We start from the raw sequence: 14,035 nt of genomic DNA, 5'->3' as shown, positions 1-14,035 counted from the left end.
GTACAGATTTGAAACTTTTGTAACACAATTTAATTACTTTAAACAAGTAAAGAAATCAGTTATTTTATTAAACTGAAACTTTTTAGTTTACCTTAATTCATTCACAAAGTTTTAGCTGAAGTTTTTCTTAACTTATGTGTAATTTGTTGATGTTGTTAACTTGTGTTTTAAACCCACCAAACAATATAATATAAAACAATATACAACTCACACAAGGCTGGAACAAAATATTCTCTTGTATTCAGCTCCTAATAAAAGGCACCATGTTGCCTGCATTTTTTAGTTAACCAAATACAGATGTGTTGGAGTATCTCAAAGTCCACCTCTGCTTCCGCCCCCTCCTCTGATTGGCTGGTGGTGCTGGCAGAAACAAGGGGAGGAAGAATTCTCTACACTGTTGTGATTTAGGTGTCATCATTTTCCTTTTTCTTCCTAATTCTCTGATAACTCCACGGGCGCCAGAACGATGGCGTCTGCACACGACAGAGCTGTACTCCAGGCTATATTCAACCCCACCACCCCCTTTGGAGACATCCCTGTTCTCAACCAAGAGGAGGAATTAATTGACGATGGTGAGCGTGGGCTTCTGACTTGATGTGCCTCCACATATCATGTCGCAGCATATTGAATTTTATTTGAACACGTTCCATTCCTGGGCTGTTAAAAAAAAGTGACATTATAATCAAAACTTAGTTCTGGGTGACATTTCTGTGTTTTCCTTTGCCACGGTACCTGTCAGCTGACAGTGCGAGTGCTTTTTCAGTCTGTTTATCTCCTCCTGCCAGACAGTGGCTTTGACACAGAGTTGCTGAAGCAAGTGAAGGAGATGGAGACGCGGGGCGTCTCGGCAGCAGAGGCCGGGGATTTGCAAACCGCACTTCAACTGTTCAGCCAGGCAGTCCAGATCTTGCCTGAACGAGCCTCTGCCTACAACAACCGGGCTCAGGCCCTGCGGCTGCTGGGGGACGCAGCAGGTACATTCAATAAATTTGGTAAAATTCCTTCCCCGAGGTTCAGCATCCTGCTGGGCTGTCAGGCTGCTGAATCTGAGGCCAGCATGACACAATATGGGACCAGTCTATCTGCTGCAAATTATCATGGTTACCTCATAAGATATATGTTAGCTTCCTATGTTTTTGCTTTTTCCCATGATGTCTGTCACAAAAGACAAAGCTGTACAGGAAATCAAGAATAGGTAATTTTGATTCATTAATATCTGAATAATCTAGGATCACATAAAATGATGTGAGAGTTACATCTGCCAAAGAATCAGTACAAGACAGTAAAAATGTTCACTGATCTTGTCCCAAGTATTGCATACAGTTTGTATTTTATTCTATCTGTAAAAATATATGTAGAAATTAAACTGGATTGTCCCTTGGACAATCCCAATCAGGCCTCCAGTATTATTAGCTTAAAAAAAATAACAATTAAAAAATAAAGATTTTTTTTTTTTTTTTTTTTTTTTTTTTTTAAAGCAGCAATATATCAATGAGACTTAAGGAAATTTAAATTAAACATCTTACATAAAAATTTAATTTTTAAGTCATTGTGTTTCCAGAACTAGACTGAACTTAAAGGTTTTAAAAACACAAACATATATATTTGTTTTATATAGTTCCTCTAACATGTGCAGTATAACACATTAAGTTAACATGTGTAATATATTGTCCCAAGAACCAGTTTACAGAATTTTATTCCTAAATGATTTTGGAAAGACTTGTTTTATAAATCATGCTAACTATGCTACAATGATAAAAAAAAAGGTCTTCTAGATTAACAGTCATAAAGAAAATGTATTTTCCAATTATCTATGCGGCACTTTGATCGCTTTAAACGTCTTGATGTGGCCCTTTGGAAAAAAAAAAATGTTGCCCACCTCTGTGTTAGAGTATTTTTTGAATGCATCTCAAGTATTATTGTAAGTTATATGTATTTTTGCTCAGTAACTGTAAAACAGATTAACTTATAACAGTTTATTTGTTGACTAATGCTGATTAGCTGTGACGACCATTTTGAACTGGGTTGACTTCAAACATTACTGAGTTGTAAATGTACATCCAGGTAATATTTCCTGAAGAGTCCATTAAAATTTGTCCAGTGGATCATGAGATATTTTGCTAACAGATAGACATTGCTGACTTTAGCAGTTGTTGACAAAGCTCTAAAGATGTTACTTAATGAGGAGCACTTGGATTATATGTTGTGTATAACTCCCAGCTACACCAAATATTGCATGAGACTGCGATATCATTTACAAGGCAGAGAGCAATATGCCTTACTTCAAGGAATGCAGTGCCTTATTTCTGAGAAAAATGGAATGCATCAACTATACTCACACTGAAATGAGCAGTGGACTGATTGTACAACACAATAAACTGAAACAAGACCTTGGTCTGTTTCTCATAAACATTTAAAAATGTTCTGTTATCTTTATGCTCTGACTTCTGCCACACATTCCAGGAGTTGGTACGTGGAGTTTTGTTTATCTTGTTTTAATGGCATATAAATTTGGCTGTCATCAGAATAAAAATGAAAAGTCATGTCAAGTTTCCAGATAATATATCCCAGAGGGAGCAAATAAAGGGAAAATAGAAGAGGGCCAAGTATAGATCCCTGAGGTGCTCCACACGTGAGAGGCACTACAGAGAACTCCACACAGCACCATTATGTACACAAAAATGTATCTCTCTTAAATTGGATCTAAACCACTGTAGAGCAGGACCCTGAATGCCCACCCAGTTCTCCAGGTGAGACAGGAGGATCTGGTGGTCCACTGTGTCGAAGGCAGCACTTAGGTCCAACATCATTAAAACTACAGAGTGACCAGAGTCTGTGGCTAAAATAATGTCATTAAAAACTTTCAACAGTGCTGACTCAGTACTGTGAAACCGTTTTTTTGGAGTTGCGTGTGCATGACAGTCCTCTCGTCTTCCCCCAGGAGCTCTGCAGGATCTGGACCAGGCCATCTCCCTCGGTGGCACAACGGGACGCTCTGCCTGCCAGGCGCTGGTGCAAAGAGGCCTCTTACGGAGATTGGCGTGCCAGAATGATGAAGCCAGGGCTGATTTTGAGAAAGCAGCTGCACTCGGAAGTGAATTTGCTCGGCAGCAGGCGGTGCTTCTTAATCCGTATGCAGCGCTGTGCAACAAAATGCTCTCAGAGGTGATCAATAAACTCCGCAACCCTGAAGTATCAGAGATGGAGTAGTTGGTGAGATGATGGGTTGCTTGAACACCTTTACTTTTTCTGATGCCAAAAAAAGTATCCCCTTTTTTCTGTTTTAACACCCGTTTGATTTCATTTATTTTACAGCTGTAACAAAACAACTGTTCAGTCACATTTAAGAAACAGGATATTTGTTCTCAGAGACTCTTTGCTCCCATTTTCTCTTATCAAAGTCAGTCTACATCAACACAAATGTCAGTGTTATCAATAAAATAATGCATATGTTTATGGTAAAATGTGGTATTTATTAAATGCAAAATGAAGTTCTGCATTCAAGTCTTCAAACTGTTTTTCTTGTTAGTTTTCTGCACACGAGGTACTTCAGCTTTCTTCCAGTAGATGTCAGTCTTGTCTTGTTCGATGAAAACAATCAGCTCAGTGTTCATTGTAGTTTAGAGATTAGAAAAACATTTATCAAACAAGATAGACTAAAGACTCATGTGAAATAGTTCCATCTTGTTTAATAGTGTGGATGTTTATGAAGCATTCACAGTATTGTGATCCATTTTTCTTCTGTACGTTTTTCAGCATCTTTCTCTTTCCACAATTTTTACTTCCACAAATCATATATCAAATGTTCAGCTCATTCAGATGGGTGTAATGACTTTTGGTGTTGGTGCAACTTTAGATTTCTCAAATATTTAGCCTTTTCTCATAAAAAATGAATTGAGCTCATTTTAGATCCTTCAAAATTTGAAATGTGTTTACAACCTTTTACTGCTTCGTTCACATTTTGTTCCGGTTCAGCTTCTTTCCTGTTTTCCTTGTGCAAATTCAAACTTTTTTCAGCTACTTTCAGCTCTTTATTTTGGATTTTTTTTAGCTGTTATATGCACCTTTCAGATTAAAGATTTGTAGGCTCATCCAGGTAGATAACAGCAAAAAAGGTTAAATCATAACTTGTCCAAATGACATGATTTAACCTTTTTTGTTCCTTTCGGATTAATTCAGCTAACTACATTTTTGTGCTTCGTCTAAAATATTTCAGCTAATTTCAACTTGTTATGCTCCTTTCAGCTAATTTCTGCTGGTTTCAGCTTTTCTGCTATATCAGCTACTATTTAGCTGTTTTATGCTAATTCTAGCTTTTTCAGCTAATCCCACATTTTTTGGCACTTGTTTCTACTTTTTTCAGCATAATTCAATGAAAATGTGCTCTCTCCACTACATTCTGGTAATTTAGGCTTCTTTCTGCAGCTGTTTTTTTTTTTGTTAATTTCTTTTTTTTTTCTGATTGGTTCCTCTTTTTTGTGCTAAATTCAATTTTGCTTCTTCAGGTAGTTTAAACTTTTTCTCCCATTTCAGCTACTTTTCAGCAATTTTTCTTGCTTATTTCAGCTTTTTTTTAGCTAATTTCCTTTTTTTTGTGCTCATTTATTTAAATCTAGTTCAGCAAGTATTTGTTTTTCTGCTTTTTTCTGCTAATATAGGCTCGTTCTTCCATTTAATCTGGATTTCATATTTTTCGCTACTTTCAGTTGTTTTTTTTCAGCTAGTTCTTCTGCAATAAGCAGGGAATTCAATTTATCTAGTTAATTTTGCGAGCATTAATGACATCACGAGTAAATTATAGCTTTAACACAACATCTCTGCAGAAAGGCTCCAGCCTTGCCTCAGTTTTGTGAGAACAGACTGTGCAGGACACATCTTTGTGCCCCACCAACTGCTCTGAGCATCATCATTTGTGCTTGAGTCCTCCACGTTTGTTTCTGACCTCTCCCAGGCACGTTAAAGCCACCGGCTCCCTGCGCTCCTCCTTCTGGTAAAACGTGCAGGTTCTCAGGTGCTCCGACATAGAAGGAGCGTTACTGAAGCTCCAGCGGTTCACGGGAGAAAACAGAGAGCTGAACTTCCAAACCTAGAAAACAAAGAGGCAGAGCTGAGGTGGCTCTCACAGCATCTGTTAACAGTACAGGCTTCTGCAGTGAGGATAAATGTGTTTTCATTAGCCAAGGTATCTAGATCACGGGTCCTTTAATCACATGCAGGGCTCAAAGTTATTTTGGTAGCATCGGTTAAAAATTTATACAAATGATGTCATTCACTGCAGAGCAAATGCCCAGCTGGTGGCTACACATTCATTTCAACGTGCAGTGTTTCCATGAATGATCATAACAGCAGTCTCGTTACTGAGAGCACTGGCTTTACTCTCAGGCCATTCCACATCACTGATGTCACCCGCATGCTTTCTGTCCTGTGATCACGGCTGTACCAAGATACTAGATACAAAAATACATTCACTTTTTCAGTCATCAGCTCAAGTTAAGAGGTTTGAACATCAGTTTTAGTTGAGAGGCTGTTAATTCTACAAACATATTGTTTAAAGATGTTAGAATAGTGTGTACAACATAAATAATGCTTGTTAAAAATTATTTCGTATATCATTTCAAGATTCATCCACAAGTTTTTATTGGCTGGCACAATCTGATATAATTCAAACTGTGCATCTCCCACTAAAACAGACGATCCCTCCGAATATCCAAACATCTACAGTGAATTAAACAGTTCTTCAAATGTTGCTGCATTTTGTGGAAGATGGTGCAAACGTAAACTGCAGACTGATTTAAACCTTCTGCACAGCTTCCATGGCTGTGGACAACAATGAAATAAAACTGAGGCAGAGCTGACGTATTGCTGTAAATCCACACAACACCTTGTGACATAATGATCTGAATCAGGAGGTGATCTTTACTGTTGGACATAAAACAAACCGTGTCGGTGGATTACCAGCTGCTGCGTTTGACCTTACTGACTTTCCCTGAGCTACTCTGTTGTGAAATGTTCAAAAACAGACACGGATAAGAAATTATGACATAAAATGTGACTACATTTCATAAAAATGAGGTGTACACCCAGACTGTGTGATTATGTATGGACATAAATTAGTCTTAAAAAAGTGTACATAAAGCATAAAATATATTTTTTAGAGATTGTCAACTGTCCACATTTCACGCTGCAGAGGTAGAAAGATTCTGCACATACAAATAGTTAAATGTGCACACACATACAGTATCATCTGCTACGAACAAATCAACACAACACGGATCAACTTGCCTGTGAACGAGACTTTTGAGACTTTCTCTACACTCCAGGTTCACACGCGTATTGCTGCGTTCAAGTCTAATGATATGCTTAGACATTTGCACCCAACTATCGAAAATGGATAACTTATGTTGTCTAAGAAAATAAATGGTAATAACCTGTTTCATCCAACCAGCAACAAATGTTGCCTTTTCTTTCTACATGAACATTTAGCTCACAGGTACTTCAGAGGACTGCATGGAGTACATCTCCCACTGCTGTGTCCTTTGTCTACTGGTACAGGATGAAAGAGGAGGCCACTGCTGCTCTTGACATATTTATATATACCGTATTTTGTAGTTTTTCCAAAAAAATAATACCCACAATGCTCAGGTGAAAGAGCTGTTCCCTCTCAGCAAGAAGGTTGCTGCATCAAATCTCGGCTGGATGTATTTCTGGGTGGAGTTGGTATGTTCTCTCCGTGCAAGCGAGGGGTTTTCTCCGGGTACTCAGGTTTCCTCCCACAGAGCAAAAACATGCATGTTAGGCTGACTGGTGACTTTAAATTGTCCCTAGGTGTGAATGAGAGACTGAATGGTTGATTGTCTCTATGTGTCTCTGTGATGGACTGGAGACATGTCCAGGGTGTACCACACCTCTCTCACACTGACTACTGGATATGGGCACCAGGGACCGTCTGGGGCCCAAAAAAGAAAGAAATGGATGGATGGATGGATGAATACAGATTTTAGGTACCATAATTCATTTCAGAAATACAGTCAATCAAATTTAACATTTTTGGAAACCAGTGCCATCAATGAAAGTGTTTGTGTATATGGTCACAGTGACCTGTTAGACGTACACCATTTCCAATAAACCAGTAAACCTGAAAAGTTCCAGATACCCCAGCTTTTCACCAGCCTCTAACACAGCATTACATATGTGAATCTAGAGCGTGAAGAAAGTCTCAGAAGTCACACGCACAGGCAACATGTGCATGCGCTCAAATTGACTGATTGATCTCGAGCAGTTAATTTGTGCACATGGACTGATAATTTGTATGAGTAGGATAAGCCTACTTGTCCAATTTGAAATGTGTACAGTTGAAAACTTTTTATGCATTTGTCATACTTGTATGTTCAAAACACTTTTTTTTTTTGTGAATACTTTTAAGACTAATTTATTTCCATCGATCATTACCAGCAATTGAGAAGTCTGAAGCTGTGAACCCAATGGGAATTCCCTGCACAGGTTCAAGTCCTGCTCAAAGCGAAACCGTCAAACTCTGTTGCATCCAAGTGTGTAAATTAAATGATATATCCAACCATCGTAGAAGAGTCGTGAATCCATGTTGCAGAAGGTGGAAGATCTTCTGACAGTCTTCTAGTGATTATGTTACAGAGTTTTGAACAATAACTATTTTCCTTTTTAAAATAAAATTGTGTGTTGCACGAGTAAACAGAGATTACAAATGACACATTTTATTGTAGACTTGTTGATCTTGTACACATTGAACTCTTGTTGAATGCTTTTGTGAAGACTTTTGAGACTAATTTATGTCCACCTTCAGAACAATGGACCAAAAGTGGAGATATGAGCTTAAAAATAACTTTATTTCATTTGTTGACCTTACTTTTGTAAACCCCGCCCCCTCCGCCCCACAAAAAAAGAGGGTAAACATTCAGTTGAAGCTTAAGTGGAAAGTTATTATCTGTTACTGTCTCTGCTAAAAGTGACTTTATTGTTGGAGGATGACTGAGAGTCTGCAGAGTGTTTCCAATGCAGCAGCTGTCAGGGTGAATGAATGACTGAAACTTTCCAGTGACATAAAAAAGAACAGTGACAGATAAAGAACATGCTACACATTGTTGACCTTGTTTTTACTTTCCCTGTATAGTTAAGCGTCATATTATTTTGCATTTTTATGTGTGAACTGAATTAAATTAAAATAATTATAAAACAAAAAGCTTTATATTGCAGTGAATGAAAATTTATAAGAGATACTGCTCTTTGCAAATGTTGGGTGCTAAATGTTGAAATTTGTTTAAAAAAAGCTGAAACTAAACTGCTGAAGGTAAGAACACTAGATAAACTTAAAATAAACAACGTAGATAAAAGCCAAATGTGCAATACTGTATTGAAAAAAATTACTATATAAAAGCTAAGCATGGCAAAAGTTTAGCTTAAAGGTAACTTAGCAAAAGACTAGCTAAAAGCTAATTGTAGCAAAGGTTGAGCTGAAAGCTAAATATGCAAAAGCCTAGCTAAACAGCAAAAGCCTTGTTATAAGCTAAAGTAGCAAAAATTGCTAAAAGCTCAAAATATCAAAAGTGTAACTAAAGGCTAAAAGTAACTGAACAGTCACTAAAAACTATAGGAAATGTCCACCCAAAAAAATAAAAAATAAAAACAATCTGAAAGCTAAAGGCGGACAAGCTAAAAGTTATAAGTAGCAAAAGCATAGAGAACAGCAGCAAAGTGCTAGTTACAAGCTAACATAACAAATGCTAGCTAAATATAACAAGGTTGCAAAAAGTTTAAGACAAGCGAGGAGATAAAAGTAGTCAAAGGCCAACTAGAAGCTAAAAGTAGTAAAAGGTTAGTTGTAATTCACCGAACGGTTTAGCTAAAGCATAGGCTTACTGATAGCATAAGAAGACCAAATACAGCTAGTATGCTAAGGATGTATGGGAAAAAAAATCCCAAAGTTTTTAAAAATTCAGAAGAGCTCTCAACATATTTCAAGAAAACAATAATGAATTAAACATTTCTATTAAAACATTAATGAAAACTATTTTGGGAAACCATAAAAGACATTAGGTATACTTGCTTTTTTTCGACACTTCCATGAACTTCCACCATGTTTGTAGGTCTTTTTCTTCCACTCAAGAAAGACCATCCCTCTTTCCTGCAGCAGTGTGGCGCACACCTCTCTCATCAGGCAGGAAACTTGTAACAGCTGAGACAACGTTAAACTGTCGAGGTACCCAGCTATATGCTGAAGGATCTCCATTGGCAGCCTGCTCAGGGCATCACAATCGTTTGCACTTCCTTGAGGGATGAAGCTTTTCACATTATCACAGAGGGATGTAGGGAAGTGTGGCAGAAGCTTAAAGGCGCTGGCATCTTGACAGAATTTGATTGTAGCTTGTTGACCCTCAGGGTGAAACCGTATCTGGGTAAAAGTGCAACCAAGGTATGCTAAGGGGCAGCGCTGTTGGAACCAGCCGTTTACTGAGGCTTGTATATCACAATGCACATTCCTGAAATGAGAATGGTATTCAGCACGGCGGAAGAAGTGGCCACACATGAAGCTGAAAGCTGAGCTAATTTTGTTGTGTCTTCTTGTAACGGATTCTGATTCAGTGCACACATAAAGGCCACGTGGTTTGCCGGCAATCACATCAGCTAGAGATGCATCGGCTTTGAATGGAGCAAAGGAAAAAATGTATGTTTGTGTTCCGATATCTACATAAATGCCATCTGTAGAGGAGCTCTCTGAGATCAAATGCCCCTTTAGTTCCTTTTCCATGGAGCACAATAGTGTCGAGCCGACCTCTTCAGATTTTGGAAGATCTTCAGCCGACATGCCCAAATCAGTGCCCACATTCTGGTGTTCGGTTTTGGCCTTGTGTGAAGGATCCTTCAGGTGACTGCGTTTTGCTCGATAGCTGGTAGGAACATTAAATGAGCGAACAGTTTTAACCTCAATTGGCTCCAGATTTCCATAAACAAAATCCTTTTCTCTCGGGGTGCATGCGGCAAGCTGGCCAAAGTTTATCAGCATTGCCCCATTGTGCACCAGGTACATATTATATTCGGCAATATTGACTTCTTTGCCTAACCTTTCAAGGACCCCGTCTTGCCATGGCGCAAGGCCAGTTGCACCATTCATGTTTCTGGCAGCGCCAGCATTCTCCTCACCCGGATCAGGGTTTCTCCGTCCCCCCTCACTCTTTGTTATGTTCCGCTCTTCCATTCCCTTCCCTTTCCCATCTCTATTCAGCTTTTTAACAGTCAGGTTGCATCCCTCCTTCTCCTTCTGAAATATTTTCTCCCACTGACTGGAACTCTGAAAGCTTGCCACATCTGAGCTCTTCGCCAAAGCGCTTCTCTCTTTTTGACTCAGTTCTTTTTCCTCTGTCTTTACACAGGCATTTTCTGCAAATCCACAACAATCACGACAGGAGGCCCCCTCCTCTGCAGCACCGATGGTGCCAATAGGATGATTCTGTGGGGCAGGTTCCTCTTCTGTCAGCTCAGGAAAAACGTTTCTCATTTTGATGGATTGAAACAACAAGGCTTGATCCCTCAGAGCCAAAGCAACGTCAAGACCTGGCTCTGTGTTTAATTGAAGACTTTCAGAAATATTTGCGTAAAAGGTCATGTCAGTATCAGGAACAGGCCAACGGTTCCACTCCTGAGAGCAGCAGACGATGCTGGCAGGACAAACCTCCAAGTGTTTGGCTAGCTTGTGGCGCAGCATCGTGAGTGGACAGCCATAATCAACATTGAGGCATGGGACCATCTCATTTGGACAAAGAAGCAGGTGCTCATCATGTTTACACATATGAAAGGTGGCACCACAGTTTCTGTAACATGTGATAACCGTGCAAGAGAAGGAGGTCTGCACCGGGACTTGACAGTGGAGATTGTAACACTTGTCACAATGATCATGCCGGCCTGCAGCCATCTTTGTGCCATTTACCTTTGGAGAGAAATAACAACACATGACGAAATGACAGAGTGCACATTTCTAGGGCTACTTATTTATTAAAAACTTCCAGGATGCCTTCAAGTAAATAATTTGATTTTAAAATAATTTACTTTGTTCAAGGAACGCCGCGCAAAGTCATAAAAATAAGAACGAAAGACTCCAATATCTTTATCTCATATTAATGGTTAAGGTGTCCTTAAAATAAAATTTAAAAAATGTAAACAAAATTAATAACCTTTATGGCAAATCTCAATGAGATCATAGATCTCTTTCGCAAGGCAGGCCTGGACCTGAAGGCATCCTGATTTGGACTCAGGGAAGAATCTGGAGTATCTGGAGAAAATTCATGCAAACACACGGAGAACATGCAAACACCACCCATGTCTAAACCGGGGCGTGAGCCCTGGACCTTCTTGCTGTAGGAAAACACTGCTAACCGCTAAGCTGTCAAGCCGCCCACTTAATAAATGGTTACCATTTCCCACATGTGTTAATCTACAGCTAAAGTGACTGAAAATAGGTCAGCACTGCCAACGCCAATGGAGAGCCATAACATCTGACACTTTTATCTATTAGTAAAAGTTTTTATTGATATTTGTTGAGCAAAGTATGCAAACAGGCTTTTAACTAATTCAGTCAAGTGATTTGTTTCCAATGAGTGTGGAGCCATTGTGCAGAATTGCACATCAATACATGTGGAAAAGTAAACCGCTTCAAACTTCACCAGCTTAGTTCAGGAAAACATTTTCAGTATTTGGTTTAGCAGTCTGCAGAGAGAACTTTTAAAATAACCGGACTTACCTCAGTGACTTAGAAGCTCAGGGAAATGACCATTTTAGAAGAATTCAGATGGAGCCCAGAAGACTGCAAGGAGAAATATATTAGTCCTCTTATGTGGTATTTAAAAAAAATAAAATGCAGCTTTAAAAGTGACAAAGTTCAAAACAGAAAAGTCAGAAAGGTTGTTGGTCTTGTATTGAATGCAAATCTGAAACACAAATTAATATTAATAGTGGCATTTTAATAACAAGTTAACAGCAGTTTTAGTCGACAGCTGGCACTTTAACAATAAACATTCTCACCCTTTGTTCTGTTGCCTTTCGTCCACTTGCACCTCTGAGTAACCTCTGCATCGTGTCTGGACAATATAAATAGAAACAACAAAGGGGGCAGACAGGCCAAGGGGCTGGGGCACCATTGTCACACAGCCATTATGAGCAAAGGTCAAGTTACTGCCTCCACCTCTGCTTAGTGTGAGGGAAGAGGTAATTATAGCAGATAATCCAAGTTCTTAGTGCAACTACTGTCAAAACCAGAATCATTTTACTTTTCTTTGATGCATACAAAAATACATCTCAAATAGTCTTTAAATTTAATATTCATATATTAATCAATATTTTACTGCCATTTATAATGTATTAACAAAACAATACATTTCATGAAAATGGTAAAATAAGATTTTCACTCTGATCTTTTTCAGTTGCTCTTTTTTCAAGGGGTTGCCACAGTGAGCGAACTCGCATGAAGACTCGGCAATCGTTTTACACCGTATGTCACTCCTGAAGCAAACAGACCACTGAGCTACCACAGCCCAGATGTGTGGAGCAGAGGACAGCCATTTAGGGTACCCTGATGGCGTGTGTGTGTGTGTGTGTGTGTGTGTGTGTGGGGGGGGGGGGGGGGGGTAAGGCCTTGCTCAATGGCTCATAGTGGTACAAGTTGGATGCTTCAACTTCTCAAATGCAGGTTTTCCCACCCACATTTTGATATAATGATCAGGGGTTTGAACCAGTGACTTCCCGATCACAGGCTTACCTTCTCTAACCTCTGCACCACCACTCCCTGAATATACTGAGCTACAAGTATCTATTTCATCATCACATGCATGAGTAATGCAACAAGGCGAGCTTGTGATCAAAAGGTTGCATAAAAACATGTGGGTAGGAAAAGTAAAACACCCGCATCTGCCTTCCCCCTCACTCTGGGTGCTGGAACAAATAACCTTAAACCCCCGCCTTCACCAACTGCTCCCCCGGGTGCCTACCTAAGATGTCAGCCCTCTGCTCCACACAGAAGGCTATGGTAGCTCAGTGGTCAGAAGTTGCATCAGGAAAGTCATCCTGCAAAAAAACAAATGCCGAATCTTCATGTAAGTTCTCTGGCTGTGGGAACTCCTGATGAAGGGAACAGCTGAAGGAACAGATATTGAGAAATATGCATCATTGCATATTTGAAGGGATGATGGTGTTTAGCTACTACCAGACTGAGATACAGCCATGTTCTATTTCTATACTGGCTAAGGTTGAGTCACTGAATTGTTTTTTTTGTTTTTAGAGTTTATCAAACATTTAACAAGTGGTTTCTAAGACATTTTGCTAACAGACAGACAGTGTTGACACTAAACTTAATTAATAGTTGATGGGAAATTATTTAAAACAGATCAATTATCAGTCAAAGTTTGGGTTGGGAATTACACTCAACTACTACGTCGTTAAATTTGAGCTCATCTGTAAATGAGTTCAGTTATAGCCACTTTGTGTTCTCTAAGGTTGCTTAGTTAGTGTAAATTTTTATCAGGGTTGTTTCTAAAAATAAATTAGATTATAGTGGGTATTGATTACTATCTGAGAGTTTCAATACAATCTAATGAGTGGATGAGCCACTGGTTAATGAGATATTTTGCTAACAAACAAACACACACACTTTGCATGTACAATCGTGCTCTAAAAATATGGATGTTTTAAGTGCATTTTAGTCCCATTTGTCCTGATCCATGGAATCCACTAGATGTCAGTCACACACTTTGAAATATTCAACCAAAAACATCTCCAGCAGCTGTTTCTGCGTTCTGTTAAAAAAACAAAACAAACAAAAAAAAAACTGAAGATATAAAACAGTATGTATTGTAGATTTGTTTAGACCCAATATGAAATAAAACAACTATTGTTTTTGGTGCTCTGAAATGTTGATTGTAACAACAGTGAGATGAATAAACTCAACATTATCTTTTTAAATAAAAATAAAAAAGGCAATGTTTTGGTCCAGTCTGGAAACCATTTCACCTCAAAG

At 38.9% G+C, this 14,035-nt stretch overlaps 2 protein-coding genes across 2 annotated transcripts; one reads left to right on the top strand and one right to left on the bottom strand.

The window, feature by feature from the left end:
* The first annotated feature begins 371 nt into the window (after positions 1-371).
* Positions 372-3,492, top strand: ttc36 (tetratricopeptide repeat domain 36). Its single transcript, XM_037678314.1, has 3 exons — positions 372-572; positions 786-974; positions 2,942-3,492. Exons 1-3 carry the CDS (start codon positions 467-469, stop codon positions 3,208-3,210), a joined length of 564 nt encoding a protein of 187 aa, XP_037534242.1. The 5' UTR covers positions 372-466; the 3' UTR covers positions 3,211-3,492.
* Positions 3,493-4,560: 1,068 nt separating this feature from the next.
* LOC119411370 (F-box only protein 40) lies at positions 4,561-10,945 on the bottom strand. Its single transcript, XM_037678313.1, has 2 exons — positions 9,080-10,945; positions 4,561-5,086 (listed from the first exon to the last, which is right to left on the bottom strand). The coding sequence occupies exons 1-2, from the start codon at positions 10,940-10,942 to the stop codon at positions 4,907-4,909; spliced, it is 2,043 nt and encodes a 680-aa protein (XP_037534241.1). The 5' UTR covers positions 10,943-10,945; the 3' UTR covers positions 4,561-4,906.
* Positions 10,946-14,035: the final 3,090 nt, after the last annotated feature.

This window comes from Nematolebias whitei, chromosome 6, assembly GCF_014905685.2.
Source record: "Nematolebias whitei isolate Nwh7 chromosome 6, NemWhi1, whole genome shotgun sequence".
NCBI lineage: Eukaryota > Metazoa > Chordata > Actinopteri > Cyprinodontiformes > Rivulidae > Nematolebias > Nematolebias whitei.
This window is presented reverse-complemented; position numbering and strand designations above follow the sequence as displayed.

Bases quoted from the DNA above. Each gene is read 5' to 3' on its own strand.
- ttc36 (XM_037678314.1), top strand. From the start codon at position 467: ATGGCGTCTGCACACGACAGAGCTGTACTCCAGGCTATATTCAACCCC. The intron at 573-785 runs GTGAGCGTGGGC...TCCTCCTGCCAG, and splicing joins GGAGGAATTAATTGACGATG to ACAGTGGCTTTGACACAGAG. The intron at 975-2,941 runs GTACATTCAATA...GTCTTCCCCCAG, and splicing joins GCTGCTGGGGGACGCAGCAG to GAGCTCTGCAGGATCTGGAC.
- LOC119411370 (XM_037678313.1), bottom strand. From the start codon at position 10,942: ATGGCTGCAGGCCGGCATGATCATTGTGACAAGTGTTACAATCTCCAC. The intron at 5,087-9,079 runs GCAAGTATACCT...TTTGTTTTCTAG, and splicing joins CATGGAAGTGTCGAAAAAAA to GTTTGGAAGTTCAGCTCTCT.